Source organism: Montipora capricornis, chromosome 11, assembly GCF_036669925.1.
Source record: "Montipora capricornis isolate CH-2021 chromosome 11, ASM3666992v2, whole genome shotgun sequence".
Taxonomy (NCBI): Eukaryota; Metazoa; Cnidaria; class Anthozoa; order Scleractinia; family Acroporidae; genus Montipora; species Montipora capricornis.
The window spans coordinates 28,146,173-28,166,172 of NC_090893.1; the positions used below are offsets into that span (position 1 = coordinate 28,146,173).

The 20,000-nt window shown below is 38.5% G+C and overlaps 1 protein-coding gene across 1 annotated transcript in view; it reads right to left on the reverse strand.

Moving 5' to 3' along the window:
• The window catches only part of LOC138023653 (NFX1-type zinc finger-containing protein 1-like), a 98,541-nt gene that overhangs the window by 49,265 nt on the left and 29,276 nt on the right, over positions 1-20,000 (reverse strand). Inside the window, exons 4-11 of the mRNA XM_068870694.1 lie at positions 19,725-19,940; positions 18,926-19,197; positions 16,560-16,737; positions 11,500-11,604; positions 9,702-9,812; positions 4,878-4,963; positions 4,611-4,688; positions 3,407-3,684 (exon numbers count right to left, since the gene is read on the reverse strand). Coding sequence (XP_068726795.1) covers positions 3,407-3,684; positions 4,611-4,688; positions 4,878-4,963; positions 9,702-9,812; positions 11,500-11,604; positions 16,560-16,737; positions 18,926-19,197; positions 19,725-19,940 — 1,324 coding nt within the window. The remainder of the gene's footprint in view (positions 1-3,406; positions 3,685-4,610; positions 4,689-4,877; positions 4,964-9,701; positions 9,813-11,499; positions 11,605-16,559; positions 16,738-18,925; positions 19,198-19,724; positions 19,941-20,000) is intronic.

The window sequence follows — 20,000 nt, forward strand, 5'->3', positions numbered from 1 at the left end:
TTTCACAAATTATGCCATTCCCTGGAATTTTTCTTCTCCTTCAGGAAGTTCTGGAACAGGGAGTTCTTGTAGCTTTTTGTGACAAGACAAATCAAATCGCAGCGCTCGAAAACTGAAGAGACTAAGTTAAATTAAGGACTGCATGTCTTCTGTCAAATGCTTAAATAATTTTGTGCAATTAATGTTGCAAAAAGCTGTCACCGGTACCATACTAAAGTGAGGGAGCTGGATAACGACCTCATACCACTGTTGTCGAGCATGAAGAAACTAGACGCGCTTTGAGCGTAAACTGGGTTGCCTATGGTACATGTCTGTCCTCCTTAAAATCCAGTTTTCGTAATCATTCTCAAACACCCTAACAAATTATCAGTCAGGAAAAGAACTACTATTTATTGCTGCTGCAGTGCGTGAGACTGAATCAACGAACGAGGCAGCTCTCCAATCGGGAGAACACATTTTTCGTCGAAACGCAAGGGATTGTGGTCAAAGGTGCAAGGAATTGTGGGTACGTGCGAATGAAGGAATTAAGATATCCGGTACGATACTCTGGTTTTCATTTCGCTTTTCGCATCATTTATACTGTCACGCAACAAGAAAATAAATTCAAAATCATTAAATTAAAAAGGAAACAAATCTTTTAACCACTTCTCCAATTCTCAGGTCTGTGCAGTACATCGTTCTTGAGTTATTTGCCGAAACGTTTAACGCAACTTTATAGAGTTTTCTTGGTCCACCAATATGGCGGGCGGTAATCATCAGGAGTTCACTTTGCAATGAAAGCATTTATTACTCATGAGATAAAATACGTGAGTATGAACACATCTCCTAATGTTTTTTTTTTTCCTTTTTTTTTTTATAATGTACTTGAAAGGCTCAAACTGCTGAGATTCACAGGGATAGACATTTTTTCCATCCAAATAGCTTTGTATCGTGGTGTCATGCAAGGTGGCAATTCAGAAACTCAAAATGCTGTATTTTCGAAACGAACTGGAAACTTGAAAAAAGATTTCTTTCTAGGTAGGTCATCTCCAACTCCCTTTAGATAAAAATTCAAAAGACCTTGGGAGTTGATGACGTCACTGTGTCTTGAGTGGGGTCCAGATGGAGGTCCAGTTGGGGTCACGAACCACCGTTAAAGTTCCACATCTCCCTTCCCTTCGCCAATAATTCTAGCATTTAGGTAAACTACAGTTTTTAAAATAGCTTCTTGCTTGTAAGTAGTTAGTTAGTTGTTGCATAAATTAAACTTTGTTAAGAACGTAAAAATCCAGCCCCCTAGCCCCCTGAGAAGACATTTGGTTACTAGCAAAGTACTAAGCCCAGAAAGATTGAAGAAAATAAAAGGGAATCGAGAAACATTGGCTTCTAGGTTGACATGTTGATCATCTTCAAGTTCCCTCACAACTTCTTTTCACCACAAGTTTAAGTGTGCACTCTGAGCGTCTGACAGCTTTGAAATACAAAAGTTCACTGAAGCTAACCCTGTCCGGCGGGGTTAGTATGTGGATGGGTGACCTAGAAAATATACCACTTTGTAACAGAAGCGTAGGACCGAAAATTGTATTTCTCAACGCTCAAAAATGCGAACTAAGCAAGGTACAGAGTTTGCTAGCTTGCTTTATGCAAAACAAATATTGATGCAAAAGTAAATAAATATTGATGCACAGTTTTTAGGAAGAGCAGAAGGAAGTTTTCAGGACTGTCGATCGAGAATAAAATATTTTGCATCAGCAACAAAATTTACGACATGAAAACAACATTAATTTTGAGCCACAAATATAAAGTTACCTTCAGCGAAAAACCTTCTTGGAGATTTTTGCTACGTTCAATTTTGTTATTGTACTTTTGGCCGCACAAGTAAATCGCAAAATCGAAAGTGACATTGAATTCAGCGGGTGCCGTGATCAAGTTACTAAGTCAACTGGAATTTTAGTTGAAATCACAGAAAAAAATACATGGACAGCTTCTTTAGAGCCTAGCGAAGACATCTGGATGGTTTTTATGGAAACTATAAAGGATTTTCACGTCAAAAAAAGATTAGCATCTTTTTGTTTTGTAAACACCATTGATCATCCTGTCTGATTCAAACTTAATTTCCACTCTTAAAATTACCTCCAGAACCCACTTTTTCGTTTAACAAGCTTTTAGAATGATGTTCTTGTCTTCTGAGGTGATAGTCATACTTAAAAATTTGGGAGCATTTTGTGAGAAAATACTGAAAACGTACGTCACATCGTGTAACTTGACGCTCAAACTTGCCCAATTCTGCCGGATATCCGATGGACCATTCGTCACGTCATAAAAAAAATCGTAACATATTTGCGTATGGATCGATTTCTCTGAAATTTGAATGGATGATTGCTAAAGAATGGAGAAAGAATCTTTACTGTAACAACAACTTAAATTTCCTGTGCTTTCTGTACAAGAATTCGACGAAGATTTAAGTGCGACTAAATTCCTTGTGCGCGTTGCAATGTTTATTTAAGCTTCTTTAATGCAAATTTTTGACAGAGAACATTAAATTGAAAAATATTCCACTGAAAGATCGTTTAAAATTCTTTATTTTTGAGCATTCATTTGGACAAAATGATGCAACAATTAGCGAGAATTCACATTTCAAGTGCATGGGTAGAAAAAAAAATCACAAGGAAATCTCTTTTTTATACTAGAATGACTAAACAAATTATATATAGCTACCTATCCCGGAGGGGGAACTCTCTTATATATGCTATATAGGTATGTACCCGATAGGGTCGGGTTTTTGAGGTGCTCAGTCCTATAGACAGGGTCACTAATGCAGTATCCACACGCTAAATGAAAAGATATAGTCTATTAAAATTCTACCGCACGCTTGAATAAAAGTTTTCAAGCTTAACAAAGCCATTTTAAAGGGACGTTTATAGCTTGTATTGCCCGTACGTGCGCTCCTCACTCTCACGCAGCTGTCAGGGGGCAGCTGTTTTCTTTCCCCTTAAATAAGGTACCATTTTTGGGTTTGGGCCTTAAAAAGGGTATCAGATCTTGATTTTCTACCTTTAAATAGGGTCAGGGTTTGAGAACCTTGGCGGCACACATCTATCCAAATTTTTCGGGAGTCTCCCCTCCTTTAGGGTCTGTTATATACCATTTTCGTTTCCGTCCATATCCTAGCTAACACAAAAGGATAGACTTTATTGAAATTAAATGAACATTTTGACACTGCATAGACAGTGAACAAATTAATGCTGTATCAGATACATTAAGAAACACCTCCGATCCAGGTCTTACTGGTTAGTGCTTAGAGTCTGTGTTGAGTCACTATCCACTGGTGGGAAAGGCTTGCCCAAGGGTAGAATTTACTCAGATACCCTGGGCAAGTGGACCCCAGTTTTTCTTGCCTTGAAATTCATGAAATATTTATGCCAACCTGAATTAACACCAATTTGTTCCTCAAAGCCAGTTCAACTGAAGCAAGTTGAGAATCATCCAGATGAGATTTGCAGTGGTCATTCATGCGTAATGAGTCAAAGTCATCGAGAAGGGAGTATTCTGCTGAACAATTCTCTTTCATGCTACTCTCGGGGAGACTGTCCCTCTGAAAGATGATTCCCCAGTCAGGAGGACGTTTGATTTTACTAATGTAGTCAGCAGGTTCCATATGCTTTGGGTCAGGGAAAACCAAAAATTCCTTGAATGGGACATAATCTAAACAAAGGAAGTGCAAAGTTACATTTCACTTTAAAAGCGTAGCTTGTACAGTAACAAAAGAAACTTATAAAATTATTGCATGCACAGGATTGATGCATAATGAGATGAACAAATTTTTATTTGAATACTTATTTCATTTCCTCCCTCCAGTTCGTACTAGTTACAAGAGCAATAAGACTAACAAAAGGAAAGCTTACAGAGAAGGGCAAAAGTAACGATAAACTAATTATATGCCCTAAGTTAAACTAAACTAAATTTTTTAATGATAAAAGAGAGAGCAAAGCTGAATACAAGAATTAGGAAGCAAAAATGCGGATGTCATAATATCACAAAGTTAAGACAGTTACATCTAAAAAAATTAATACTGAGAAAAATACTACTGGAAGAGCGTTGATTTATACAACAATTATTGTCTAGTTGGCATATTACATAATTTGTATAAAGGAATATCGATCATTCCAATATAAATAACACATCTAATAATAATAATTATTATTATTACTGGATACACTGTATGTTATAATATACTTATTGTTGGGAAGACTTAATTTCATGAAATGGGGCAACACAAAATTTCACACTAAGCACAACAGTCATCGAACCGAGCAACTTATGAGCGGTATTTCAAGTACATAGTGCATATTGTGGATTTGGTGGTCAGTAGCTTAGAGTGTCAAAAGCATTGGGTTATGAAAGGTTTTTTACAAAACATACAACAGGTGAGTTCTGAGGAAAAGGACAAAAAATGTGCTAGGGCTTTCATGTCAAGTAGGCAATTCTCTGGACTTTTGACCATTACAACTCCTAGGAAAGCAGTTTTATTCTACATATTTTATTAATGCCTTTTACTTGTACACATTAGATACTTTCAGTTACACTGTAATGCTATTTGCAGCACACAACATGCAAAAATTAATTTTTACCTCTATGCTGCAGGACTTCCAATGCTGGGGCATATGAGAGGTAAAATGTTTGACTTTCAGCCATAAATGCTTTCTCACCTTCAAACCAAATCACAAATTAAAGAAAGGGGCAGTTTTCAGTTCAGGCAATGTCAAATGTCCCTTAATTTACTATTTCTTACTATGCTTAGCATTATATTTTGCTAAAAGATGTGGTGGCACGGCTTCTAAAGCTGTCATCATTTCTACAATTTCCCATGGTTGTTTGGAAGGGTTAAGTTTCCTTACCTCTGTTCATGATCTCCTGCATCTTGGCAATAAACTGCGGCTCAGTCATAGAATTTGCCTTGTCACAAAGAGTGATCTTCACAATTCTAAACATTCAGACAAATTGAGAACTTTGAATTCCTTTCTCAGATTTTATGACCAAAGAATCCCTTTGAGGCCAATAATTCTAAAACTTTTTAAAACATGAGCCTTAAAAATGATGAAACACTCCTCATTACAATAAAGAATACTGGGTCTTGTTTTTCTTGCATGCCAGTGTTCTCCTCTCATCATTTGAACCTAATTGTTTGGAATCCAGAAGAACAATGCTTTTTGTAAAATGTTCTTCAAGCTGTTCAAACTAGCAAACTAAACATGAATAAAACAGCATCTCTACAACATTTCTTTCTAAACTTTGAATACTGTCCGCTTTGACTTCCAAATTATGGTACAGGTGTACATAATGATTAATTACTTTAAAAATGTACAGAGACCCTTCCATGGTTTTTGACAACATTTTGAACCCCTGTAGTGCCGCTAAAAAGAGATGGATTTCCAAAGTGAAAGTTTCTTTTAAAAGACATTTATACTGAGATTATTTTCATGAAATATAAAGAACAGATTCAGGATACAACGACCATAAACGATTTTTTAAGATTTCATACAAACCCTTCTAATCAAAATCGTGCAATTTGGGCACCGCGAAATTAGAAGCACTATGAGAAGATTTGTTATTTCAATTTACGGACGTCATACCTTCCTTAATGGCCTTATTTTCTGTTGAATGAATGATATCAAATTAAAACTATTTAAAGTAGTGGCAAACGTTGGAAATCCGTGTCTTTGTAGCGGCGCTACAGTGGTTCATAGTTGGCCAAAATCCCATACATTTACTTTAAATTTAGCCGGGTTTGCCCCCCAGCCAAGATGGCGTCAAAAACCATGGAGGAGTCTATTGTTATTTAATATGTTGTTAGAGCGGTTTTCGAATGAGTGTCGTAAAACCAAAACCAAAGTAATTACTTTGGCCAATCAAAAAGGACGAAGACAATCCAGTAGACCAATCAAAACTCGAAGTAATTAAACGTAGCCGACACAAAGCGCGGGAAAAATGTGCACGCGCGAGTCACGATTGGTTTTGGTTTCACTTCTGATTGGTTGAAAAAGTGGCGCGAGAACTTTGAACCAATCACTGAGTAAAGTAATGCAAAACCAAAGTAATTATCTAATTACTTTCGACACTCAATTGAAAACCACTCTAAATGTTTTATGTAAACACTTTATTATAAATAAGTTTTATGATGTCAAAGAAAAAATGCTTCACGATTTTTGCTACATTTATGGAGGCTCAAACCAGTTTTAACACTTTTAACAAACTACTAATTGCAAGGATTGCATCTACCAAACCTTTTCACTTAAAAGTAATGTTATGATGCCATAATTATGAAAGACCACTAGATGCTTAACATAATGCACTCATTAATGTGATGTAACAGGTTAGAATGGCTACAGAAGAGCCATCTAAAAACAGCCTATATTTCGTCTTTAAACGCATATACTGTATCTCAAAAACGAACTCGGGTGACCCCCATTTTTTATTGCTGGAGAGTGATTAGCACGCTAGCTAGGATAAAACTTTCTGCAAAGTTTCAAAAAATCTCTGGAGCAGATTCATAGCCACCTTCACAATTGAAAAATTTTAAGGTGGCTCTGAATCCAATCGAGAGAATTATATAATATATTTTAAACTTTCCAATCCCTCCAAATAATTATTGTTGAAACTGGTTTGAACCACCTTAATTAACAGATCAAGATCATAATAATCATAATCATAATCATAATCATATCTATAATAACTACAATCACAATTACAATCACTTTTGGTGACCAATATTTTGCATGTCGTTTTAATAATGTACTGGCCAAGATTGCGAAAAAATGCTCTGGGGTGCAAATTATGCAACAGAAAGGCCAAACACAAAATCCCGAAAGGAATAAGTACATTTAAATTCAAATCATTTTTTCCATAAAGTTTGCTCATTAAGTTCACAAATAACTATTTACAAGGCCAAATATTCATTTTTTGAAGGTAAAAAACCGAACGTTTTCGACCCGAAGTCATCATCAGGGTATTAGAACCATCGGCTAAACCCATATTTTTAATCTTTTAGACAATTCCTGATGGGAAAAGTTTCATGACAAAGGACTTGACTTGATTCAAACTAGGCTTCAGTTGTTGCATCATTAGGCCTATAAGGATTCTGTGCTTCTAAAAGGACATGGCCATGCAGAGAATACACCAGCTAAAAAAATTGTGCGGGATTCTCGCGGGAGGTGACAGGCAGGAGTCATTATAAGTGTTGGAATGTTCTTCAATCCGCACTTGCACATTTCTCATGGTCTCACCAATGTATTTATCACCAAAACAACAGTCCCCTTTATACTGTAAACTACATGTGATTTGTGAACGATTAATTAAAAGGGCTCTTAATTTGTCTAGTTTGTCATTATAGGATGATGAAAATGTAATATTAATAATTGGTATCCTTTTTCCTCAAAGTTGGCATCTTTATTTTTTCTTGAACTTTGCCACTTGCCAAATATTTTGTAAGTCCACTTTGTGCCATACCCAGGGCTCGAGACTAACGGTAGCCAACTAGCCACAGCCTAGTGAAATTTCAGTTTTGGCTAGTAGATTTTGAGCTGCACTAGCCATTGGGGCTAGTAAAGATTACGAAGAAGTGGAGTTCTGGACGAAAACAAAAATGAAAATTATTTCTTACGGATAAGGTAAAAGGAGAGAATAGAAAATAACAACAGTTTGCGTAAATGGAAAAACCTTTTACGTTCATCGCTGATAATCGCCGATGATCGCAAACAAGACGCAAGAGATGGAAATTGTTCTATTGTTACGTCTTGTTAGCGACGAGTAGCAATGCAAAAGCGAGGAAACAACGATATGGAAACACAATCGTAAACTGTTTCAGATTGTTTGCGATCAACCGACGATATCTTTGTGCACGTGATACGTTTTGACGAATTAGAGGCGAAGTATATCAAAATGTCGTCCGAGTACGATTGTGGCAATGAAGATAATCCTCAAAACAGTGTGTATCCCGCCAAATATACCTGTAGTAAAGTTCTTGATCACAAAGAGCCAGTTCCTACAGTATAATTTGATACTGGCTATACTGCAGCCGTTGCTGCTCCTCGAAAATGTATCGGACCCAGAATCGGTGACGTCTCTTTACACTTCCTCTCTGCCTTCTTCTTCGCGACAACTCTAACATAAGAAGTTGAACACGACGCAAAAACTAATTCTGCTTTAATTTCTGCGCCCTTTTCTTACGATATCACGAGATCAAGTTGCGTAAAGCAATCACGCATATGGAAAAGAGGATCGCAAACACAAACGCAAAAAGTGACAGTGTTTGCGATCGAGCCAACGCAAACTGTTTGCGACTGTTTGCGACGTTGTTACCTGTATATGGAAAGAGGTCACGAATTTGTTTAGAAATTGAATCCAAATGTAATTTATTTCAACTTAAAAAAGAAAGAGACAATATCGAGCGACTTATCTCGTTTACTAGGAATGGTGAAACTCACATAAAAAGAGAGAAATTTTGCTTGCAAGCACAGTAGCCGCCACCCTGCTAGCAGAGCCTTTCTTTTGCTTGCTCGATTTCTGCGTTCTCGAGAAAGACTCTGCATGAATCGAGTAAGATCTTTTTTGAATATGCGCTGCATGTTGCCAGGATACAGTCTCGAACCCAAGCCTAATATGCCACAGATCTCGCCGCCATCTTGGTTTTTCATGCCAGCGGGCTCAATTATAACCATGGGTTTTCTCACTAAACGGACGCTCGCACTGGAAAAACCGGTTTGACGAGAGAAAACAAGATTGACTAGTCCAGAAGTTCGGGCTGCGGCGGCTTCAAATAGTTGACGCGATTCGGGCAGAGCCTACTTTTCTCCTCCTCAGTAAAGAAAAAGACAAAAGGAGGCTCTGCTCGCAGGGTGGTGAGAATTGCACTCAAGGCCACGAAACTTTGCCTTCGTGAGAAAAATACGAGAAGCCGTACACATCAGCACATTTGCGCCACTGTTGCGAGGATGGATATGAGAATATGAGAAAATTTACTAAAAGCGCGAGTTGAGCTTTTAAATGCGGTAATTTTTTCGTGATAGTTTTTACAAATGAATGAAACTGCACATGACGAGACTGGCTAGTGCAAATTTAGATTTGGCTAGTGAAATCAGACCTGATACTAGCCACTAGGCTCGTGAGCTAAAAAGTTAGTCTCGAGCCCTGACTGATACCACCACAAAGTGACTTTTATCTAAATCCCTAGAGAGGCATGCAGGTTCGTGAAGCTGTTCAAAAAACTTGCAGCATGTGTTTCATGGGGTCTAAAAACACTTGGCTACGCCTTGTGTTTTTAAACCTGATAAACACTGTTGTTCATTTTTTAAACATTACTTCAAATGTCATACAGGCACGGCTGGCGCAGTGGTCAGAGCACTCGCCTTCCACCAATGTTTGTTGGTTCTCTTCTCTCCTCCGAGAGGTTTTTCCCTGGGAAATCTGGTTTGCTCTTGGGTAAGTGCATGGAAATATCTGAATTTATTGCCTTAAAGGATGCTAATCTTAAAACTGGCCTTATATGCAGGTCAAATTTGTAGCTACATGGTTCTCTTCTCTGCTCTAAGAGGGTTTTTTGTTTGTAAGCACTCTTCTTAAACATCAACATCCTTCTAATCTCTAACCAGAAAAAAATAGCCTCTCAAGAGGTGCTACTAATTCCAAATTCCATAACCATTCATTGAAAATCTTGTAATGTATACCTTTGATCATAATCACAAATGTGTTTGTCTACCACAGCCCACAGTGGTTCTTCAAAAGAGCCATCAGTTGAAATACAAAGGAGATTTCCATACAGAAAACGATCTGTATGCCTGGAAATTTAATCAAATTATAGCAAAATGGAGAGATGAACAATTTTAAATGAGAATTAGTACTAGTTCTACATTAATTACAGTACCATGTTGTCAGTTAGGTCGTAATTTATCGTAAGTAAGCTCAGTAAATAAGTGCTTTTTACCAGCGACACCTGTTTAAATCTTAATTAGAATACAAGGGACACCAAGAAGCAAGTTGTAAAAGGGCACAACTTTAATTAGGTAAACTGTCATGAAGACACTAGGCAGGAGTGTTGAAACTGTTATATACTAGAAGCGCTAATTCCCAGAAATACATCGCACGTGTCAAGGGAGTTATCAGGAGCCTTCACATATTGAAAACGCCACGTGCATCCTAAATGTTGTTTTATGTTCAGTAAATGTTGCGTTTCCCACATCCTTTACCTCTTGCTGTACAGTTAGAGGTTCCATCAATGATTAATTACATACACACCAAGTCTTAAATTGTAACTCTGCAAATTGCACAGACATTGGACATAACAAACCGCAACAAGAGAAAATGAGGGGACAGAGAAGGAGGCTCCCGGTCCAGCTTTTGGGATATGTTGTGTCCACGAAATTTATTTTTAGACGAGCGGAAGTCTTCCGAGACGTCCGCATGCAGGCCAACCGCAGTCCGATGTTTGAAAGAAAATATATATTTATCAGCCTTCCACGCGCGCCATCATTTTCTCTTTTCACTGAGAACCTGAGAGCGAGGCAAGACTGCATGCGGACGTCTCAGAAGACAGACTTCCGCTGGAACAAAGACTTCTGCTCGTCTAAAAATAACTTTCGTGGACATAACATATCCCGGCCAACGTCTTGAGCCTCCCTCTCTGTCCCCTCATTTTCTCTTGACCGCAAATATCACATCAAACCATAACGTTTTCATGGTACATTGCATTTTTGTTGAGGTTTCAAGGATCTATCCCGCCACCAAACCAAACTGTCATCATCACAGGCTTAAGATGAGTGGCGCCAAACAAAATAGGCCTTAACTCTTAACTCTACCCAGGGCTTCAGGGTCCCTTCCAAACTGACAATCCTTCCTTCCCACAGTGATCACATCTCCAGGTATGACAGGATTGGAATGAAAGGGAAGGGAAGTAAACATGAGTTAATGATCGAGGTGGACTATGGAAACAGGCACTTAAAGGCAAAAAGACAATGCTCCACATTTTGTGAAACAAGTGTTGGATGCTTATTGCAGTGAAATGTATACAATATTATTACAGCATAATCATTTGTCTCACAATGTTGTCACTTTTGGTGTAGATGTACGCCACAATTACCGGTAAGTAACAACCGTGTGAGACAAACAATAATACGTACTTTAAGGTTAAATGCTTCACATCATGGCAACACATTAATTTTGGGGTGGGAAGCAATGGGAATAAAATATGTAACAGACCAGAAAGGATGGGGATAGCGGACAAAAAAGAAGTAGAGATCGAAGTAGAGTATAGAAATGAGAAGATAAGAGAAATAAATCAATAAAAGAGAGGAAACAAAACAGTTACAAGGGCGGTTGAAGGTATAAGATAAGAAGAAGCGGAGAAATGTGATGATGGAACTTATGGATAAAATGGTAAGATGTGAGTAATTATGTGGAAAGGGTGGGATCTTAATTAGGGACCAATCAATGCCTGCTTGCTGTATCAAGAACTAAAGTCTTCCTTACTCCAGATCACTGCTGTCTTGCACCTCCAGTCCTTCATACTTAAGAGAGATCAACATCAGTGTCGGGGACGCTTCATGGCGAGTAGATGCTCCCACCAGGGTAATTCTACAAAATAATGTGAACATAATAAGTACAATATTATTACAGTTGGCAAAGTCGGAGCCCTTAAAAAGCCAAATAAACTTCGAAAAAATTAACTGCAAGCTCTTGCAAAAATTCATTAGATAACCATCATAAATCACATTTTTGCAAAATTTCTGCGATAAATGTTTAATATGTCACGGTGTAAAATGAAACCCACAGCTACTGCCATGGCAATGATGTCAAAGTCCCATTTTCTTTCTTCTATGAAACAAATGATTATGTAATAATAAATAAATTTTTATTTATTTGTAACAAGAGAATGCATGACAGGTTTCCTACTTACAGTGCATTTCACAAAACTTTTGACAGGCGGTTTGCGAAGTTCTATTTTAAATTTCCAAAGTTCACCTTGAACTTGGCAATTCCATTACATAACTGTCAATCAAATTGCAACTAATTTGAAACGAACTTGGGAATTTCGCACCAAACTTTGTGGGATGTGCGGAAAATCCATGAGAGAGATTATTAACTTTTACATTCCTTTCCGTTGTTGCCTTGAAATGAGTGCCTTCACCGTGCTAGTTTTGTTTGGTAGAAAATTACTGAAAGCTGGTTAGAAGGGAAAGTCAACCATCTCAATAGGACAGGAACTGAGACTTTCAAAACAAACCATTGCAGGCATTGTGGATAATTTTGTTCACACGGGGGGGAATGTTGTAGCTACTGTAGTTCAATTTTGACTTTGGAACAATTTCTTTTTGAACTGGTAAAAAATGGTTTGAACTGGTAAAATTTTAATTGTGCTGGTGCAAAAACAGTGAAAATAGTTTAATGTTTGTTGAACACAAAGAACACACTTCATTGATAACAGCTGTTTGCCATTCATTTACTTAGTTCAAGAGGTCACTGAAATAATGTTTGTTGAGCATTCAGAGCAGGACAGAAATAGAAAGTGAATGAAGGGGGTAGTTTCTAAAGAAACTGTGGTGCTGTAAATTGGCCACCATACAGAGATTCTAAAAGCTGACGTTTCCAGCGTTAGCCCTTTGTCAGAGCGAATTCGCATTGCCGAATTCGCTCTTCGCTCTGACAAAGGGCTAACGCTCCAAACGTCAGCTTTTAAAATCTCCGTACGGTGGCCAATTTACATTCTCATTTCCTTTGATAAAACCAAATTTCAGAAATAGCAAGACCTGTCGGAAATAATTAACAGTCTGAAGAATAACATTGAGTGGTGCTAAGAATATTGGTTGATGGTTATTGGAAGTAAAGCATTCTTTCACTTGTAGGGTAAAGGGGTTAGGTTGCAAAGAAGCCGTGGTGCTGTGTCGGTGGGAAAGTGAAATAAGGCAAAGGGTTTATCAAGTGAGTTGATATGGTAAACTGACCATTGTAAAGAAATTTGACAGCTGACGTTTTGGGGCTGAACAATCTGCATTCCATGCGAATTTTTTGGCATTTAAGTCTAAGCACCCATTTCAAAATGGTTATAGCTGTTAAAAACTGTGTAACTTGCATGTTGACTCACATAGCTCCCCCTGTTGGCTCGTACACTGCATGACTCGCAGCGATGGCTTGCATGGCTCACTGGCTCGCACATCGTCCTCACTCTGACGTTTTGAGCGTTAGCCCTTCCTTAGAGAGCTCAACCCTTCTTTGCCTTTCACATAGTAGGTGATATTCTTTATTTTAATAAGTCATTTGGCCATACAACTTGTTTATTACAACATTTATCTCTCAGATTTTCAACTACAAGGGCAGTATACAGCTACTGGAAAGTAACCACATTACAATAACGTTCTTTATCGTTTTGTACTGTTACAATATTACGTGATTGGATCTTTCTTAATTTGGTCACTACTTGAGCACAATGGTTTTTCAATATTAGTTATTTTTTCGTAAAAGCTAGTACTGTTGGGGTACAATCCGTTACCTTTTACCATTTAGTCGATCTCTATCAGAGAGACGCATATGGAGCTGCCACTGATTGGTGAGCATTTTCTATGTAATACTATGGAATAAACACACAGGATGGCTACAGGCTGCCTTTTGCTGCTTATCCTTCGCACTGTTTTTTGCGCAATTTGTCAGCTCTTATAGGCACAAGGATTTTGTTTTGCAGGAGATTCTGGAATTGCTAGCTGGTAAGCGTACTTCTGAGCACAAGGTTCTGCCTTTTTGTGTTAATCCTTTATCAGTTGCGGAAGGCAAAAAGTTCCACCTAGTAATAGACCTTAGGAACTCAAGGTGAATGAATTTTTAGTAAAACCCAAATTTAGATATGAGAATTTGTGCTCACTTTCTCAAGCGATTGAAAAGGGCTACTGGTTTTCTACCTGGGATTTAAAATCCAGATATCATCACGTGGATATTTGCGATGACCATCAGCAGTATTTGGGGTTTTCATGGGTATTTGGAATTCGGGTAAGCGTCGTTATTTCTCATTTTCTGTTTTGTCTTTCGGCTTAAGTAGTGTGTGTTTTTGTTTTACTAAGTTGATGCGTCCTCTGGTTAAGAAGTGGCATTCCATGGGTGATCTTAGCTTTATCTACTTAGATGATGGTTTTTGTGGTCAACCTGACAAAGTCTCGGCTGCTGTGGCTAGCTTTATTCAGAGTAAGGAGCTTAGTGCTTCGGGTTTGCTGTGCAATGGAGAGCAAGTTTGGGGAATGGTTAGTGTTTGTTATTTCAAATCAAATCAAATTAACATGGTAGCGATGAAATTTTTCTGCCAGCAAAGAAAGTATCCAAGTTGAAGGGGCTCTTGGATGCTGCTATCTCAGATGGCTTTTGTATGTGTAGATTTTCGGCTAAGATCGCAGGTTCCGTCATATCCAGTGCCTTAGTGGTTGGTCCTATTGTGTGTCTGTTGCCATGTCAGATTTATTTTACTAGATCATCATCTTTTTCACTCCCACCCTTCTTGGGGAACTTAAATTTTGGTATATTAATGCAGACTGTTTTAACAGTTATCCGATTTCATCTCCTCTTTAGCGATGCTAGTGAGTTTATAAGCTTTTGGAGGATATGTGGCATCTTTGAACGGTTCTTTGGTCTTTGGTCTTTGGTATGTGGAACGCTGAGCAAATTGGCCAGAGCTCTACCTATCGTGAGCTTAAGGCTATTTACTACGTATGTGTATCCTGCATTAAGCAGCTTAGGCTCGAGAAGGTTGAAGTTTTCACAGACAATCTTGCCGCAGCTGCGATCGCATCTATCGGGAGACGGGAGGGCCTGTGCTAGAGCTGCAACAGGTTGCCTTGGCAATCTTTAGCATGTGTCTCGCTAACAATATTTCTTTGGAAGCTGAATGGATTCCTCGTGAATCGAACAAGCAGGCAGATACGTTGAGTCGATTTATTGACAAAGACAATTGGTCCATCTTCAGAATGATAGATGTAATTTTGGGTCCTCATACCTGTAACAGATTTGCGTCTTACACCAATGCTCAGATACCTGAGTGTATTTAATTCAAGATTTGCATCTCCCGGTAGCTCTGGGGTAGATGCGTTCGCGCAAGATTGGAGTGGTGTTAACAACTGGCTGTGCCCTCCAGTAGACCTTGTTGTTCCAGTTGTCAGGAAGCTGCAAAGTTGTAGTGGTCATGGTACCTTAATAGTTCCTGAATGGCTGTCTAGCATGTTTTGGCCGTTTTTGCGTTTTTCTCCTTTAAAGTTTAAACCCTATGACAGAGAGGTTCTCCAGCTGCCTAGAATTTCAGATCTGTTGATAGAGGGTCTGGGCCAGAGAGCCACCCATCGAACGAAGAAATCTGTCTTCTCGAGTTGGCCAGCTTTTGACATCTTGGCACTTCATTTGGATTTTGCGCATTAGGCATATTGTGGTGTTTATCTGGTGCGCTTGAGTTCACTTTCTACTTCCGGTTCTACTTCTTGTTGCTTTGTTTTATTTGCACCGATGATTGGCGTAGAGGGAATGGGGCTGTGTAGTTCCCTTTTTGATGGGTGCAGTTTTTTTGCTTTTCTTGAATGCTTTCCAACCTTTTGGTGAATCGGGCCGCAAATGAGCTATGCGTTAGTGGATACAGCACCTTTTGGTGAGGGTTTTTCGTATTTGGGCATATTTACACTAGTGTGCATGGACACCATTTTGTGTTTTTTGAAGGTGCGCACAATTTTGCGCTAGACACCATTTGGTGAGGGCTTTCTGCATTTGGAAGTGCGCATTTTTGCACTTGACTCCGTCTTGGTGGGGGTTTCTCGAGTTCGAAAGCAGTGCGCATTTGTGCGCCCAGCACCATTCGCTGAAGGTATTTTTCCCGTGTTTGGAAGTGGCATGCAATTGGCAGCTTGATGCCTTTTTGTTGTCTATTCAACTGTGTAACAATTTGACTCTGCTCTTTTTTCTTCAGCTTCTTTCAGACGCCTTCAGAGCAAGCGCTTGGTGTGCAGCACTCAGCTCTGTTGAGGACTCCTATCTCCAGCTCTTGGTTCCGGATTTGGTTAATTTGGCGTCAAGGCTCATGCAAATATTGTGGAGGCTGGCTGTGATGGGGTGTTTGGGCACTCACTTTTTGGTGTTCCGGTGATTCCTGCTGAGCCACCCCACGTAGCGTTCTTCTTGACTAACCTAACGAAAACTGCCAAAGAGAATTGTCTTGGCTTTTCCAGTTTAGACGGTGCAGTTTACAGTATCACATATGTCCTCAGGTAGCTAGCTATCTCAGAGAAGCTTTTATCTCAATCCCATTTACCTAAGAGCAATGGTATACATTATGGTTGCTTAGGGGCTGTCACGAACAGTCACACATTATGTAACGTTTAGTCACGAAGCTGTTACCGAGTTCGGTACCCGAAAATAAAAAAAATTGAAACCTGACACTTCCAGTTTAATTTTCTCCATCCCACCGAGGCAAAGGTCAAATTCCCCACCCTAGGGCACAGAAAATAGTCAAATGCCTGGGATTTGCTCGGAAGTTTTGAATTGAGTAGCGCATAAGTTTATACTGTACCTACCTGTACATCCTCATATCTTTTGAGTCAAATTTCTGTCCATGAACAAATTCACTTATTCCTTTCCTCAATTTATGGAAGCACTCATCTCTAAGTAGTCTGAAGTACGTCTCCAAGTACTCTTTCTCCGAATCGTACGATCCTTTCTTTCGTATCACTGGAAGGTCATCTGTCTTCAACCCTGGGGCAACAATAAGAGATTATCAAAATGAGAATTAATCTTTCTTTGGCAGCAAAGTCAAAGTCATTGTGGTTGTAAGGAACACATTCGTTCTTATTGGAGGAGCCTTTAACTGATCATGTCATTGAAAAATGACGATTTCTGTAAACACCCACAGAATAATACTCCATTTTTTTCAAATGTTCTGGCCCACACATAAGCCGCACCCCCGATATTTTTAGCCACAATTTTTGGAAAAAAGGTGCAACTTAATAATTTTATCTCCCGGTGTTTACGGTACATCAAAATGCAGTCACTATATGAAAGCCAAATTAACAATTTTGGCTCAATCCTCTGCTTCCAGAAAATACAACAATAATGTGATATAAAAGGGTGTGAAAACTACAAATCCTGTGGCAACAGTGGTGTAATAACAATATTATTATTGCTATTAGGTACTTCTCGCAACTCTAATGATTCCAATAGTTCTTTAACGGCCACTTTGCATCATGGTGCATGAAAGAGAAGTTATTTAAAGTGCATATGACACAACATTTTTTATTAGCTTGTTTAAAAGAGCTTTCAAAATGATGAAGAACGGCGTTTATTTTATTGTCATAGCTCTCTTGGTTGCCAAGTTATTCAAGATTTTGATTTATGCAAATTAGACGACTTGTGATGTCACATAGTGGACACAAAATGATGTAAAATCACAAAAAATTGAATATCTCTGAAGACATTTTCTATATAGAACTGAAACTTTGTACAGTTCTGATACTCATTACAAAGTTCCATGATATGGCCCACTGTGACGTTAGCATAGCAACACAATGGGCTCCAGGCTCTCTCCATCCAAAGGGTAAAATCAGAGTTTCCCTCCCCAATAAGGGTTATTTGTTCTTGATGTTCATTCAGTGGGTGTGAGCGAATATGGACCTTACACAGCATAATGTTCTCAGTGAGCAAAAAGAGCCACATAATATAAATTAACTGTGTTTGATCGTTTGATGCCATATGGCATGATGGTTATAGGGTACTCAAAACAATAATTCCAGGCCTACGGTGTGTACTCATTGCATTCTTTCTTTAAAACTTGCCTTTGGAGAATTTAAAACTAATTTGCATCATGGAGTAATTGAAAGGGAATAATAATTATGATTTGTTGAATGATTGCCTAGTACTACATAAATGTTTACAAAGATGTCGCAAAATTCACTCAGTATAACAGATAGAGCAATTAACCTCTGGTTTTTTAAATTGCATTACAATTGTAGTTGAAATCCACTTCTGTTACTTAAGGACATTCGTGCCCATTGCTACTGAGCATCCTTACAGCGCACGCAAATTCACATGCCACGTCCTGCATCAAGCACACGCTAAATACTAAAATGAACAATGATAGGGCAGATGGCCATTGCTATAGCTTTGCTTGGATTTAACGATCTTGGATGTTTTGGTGACCTCTACTTTTCTTTTCAGAAACAGATTTGAACAAAAATGAACAAAAAATCAATGTAGGAAGTTAAAAAAATTTCAAGATTTCTGTCCTTGGCACATGGAATCCTGCCATCTTGCAGCTGCAAGACGCATGAAACTATGGTCACTAAATGCGAACTTGTTCTTTAAGTAACCTCAACAGTTAACTAAACTCACTTGATGGGTCCACTTAAACAAAGTTTTGGTAGAGAACATTTCACTTCAAAGATGTAATTGCAATATTTTTGGGCTTACAGACACTGTGGCCTTATTCGCCAAAGAAGCAGGATTTTTTCAGATTTAGCCGGTGTTCTTCCGGGCAAGTTCTCTCCAAAACAAAATCGGTGACCCCCCATTTTTTTTACATTTCTGACATCACTAACTCATCATCTCTCAATGGTAAAATTTGCAGAAAAAAATCAATGTTAGAAAATTTTTGTGCCAATGTCCTTAAAACCATTTTTGCTTTATTTATGGACTACGTGTATGAAAAATATAAGAGCTGGAAGTGTGCTGTCACTTCCTACAAATTGTCAGAGATTGTTCTTCTTAGCACTCACCAAATTTTAAAGACTGCCAGCCTCTGAGAGCTAATAAATAACTAGCACGTGTTTTGACAAGGAGAGTTTCACTGTTATCTTGCAGTGAAGGAAAATGGTGAGAAACTTAATTCATTCAATGGGTAGCCAGACTGAGTGTAGTTATATCAAACGTGGTGTATTATAGCACTTACTAGGTTGTTTAATCTCATCTACGTGAGGTATCAAAGGCAGTTCTTTCCACGGCAATACTTCAAGGTCTTTACGAGCCCCAGGAACTTCTGTGGCAATGATCATAGACAGCTTTGCAAGGAATTCTATAGCCAATTTTCCATTGTCTCGTGCACTCTCAAGGTCACTTGAAGCCTGAATTTGAATATGAGCCAGCATTGCTGCCATGGGAAACACCAGAAGACCAGATGCTGGGACAACACTGATAACATGTTCCAGAACCTTTTGAGCCACACTGGAAAATAAATTAAAGGAACATTTGCAGGACTGTCAAACTGGACTTAAAAACGTCCCTGGACTTTATGTTTTATAAAAGCTTGTGCTGCATTCTCATTAAGCAGCATTCACACACTTCATTTTAACTTAAGCTTGAGTTTACAAATAACATCACTTTGTCCTCGATCCAGACCATTGAAAGCTTATCGGTTGGAACCACACCTAGTAATGGCGGACCATGACAATCATTTTAAAAAAGGGGAGTAAAAAAAAGCATTCCCCTTGAAATTACTAAAATTTCGCCTGATGAGCATTCAACTCAAGGGTACTTTTGAAATGTGAAGAAGCAAAAAAAAAGAAACGAGAAGTGATTTTTGATCGTAATAGCACTTTAAGGTTATGATCAGAGGGACACTTTGTGATGCATACACCACACAAGTTGGACCACCCTCGCCAAAAATACTGAAAATCCCATCCCGAGGTCTTTCTTTGCTCTAAATCCCCATGAAAATTCACACAACTCATTAACTGTTTAACATGGCTTGCCTGAAATGTATTCCCTTTTCCATACTTTCAATAAAGTGTGGAAAGACTGTTCTGAAAAACTCACTCTCCTGAAAACCTCGTACAATTTCAGTGACTGTGTGTGACATAAAAGTACAGGAGCAAATCTTGTTAATAGTTTCTAAAATCTGCATAGTGATCTCCATGTTGAATTTTTCCTTTGAAAGCTTGAGAATGTAATTCCAAGCGGCACGACACCTATGTAAAAGATAAAAAAAATTGGTATTCAACTACTATTACTTTGGAGTCATATGTCTC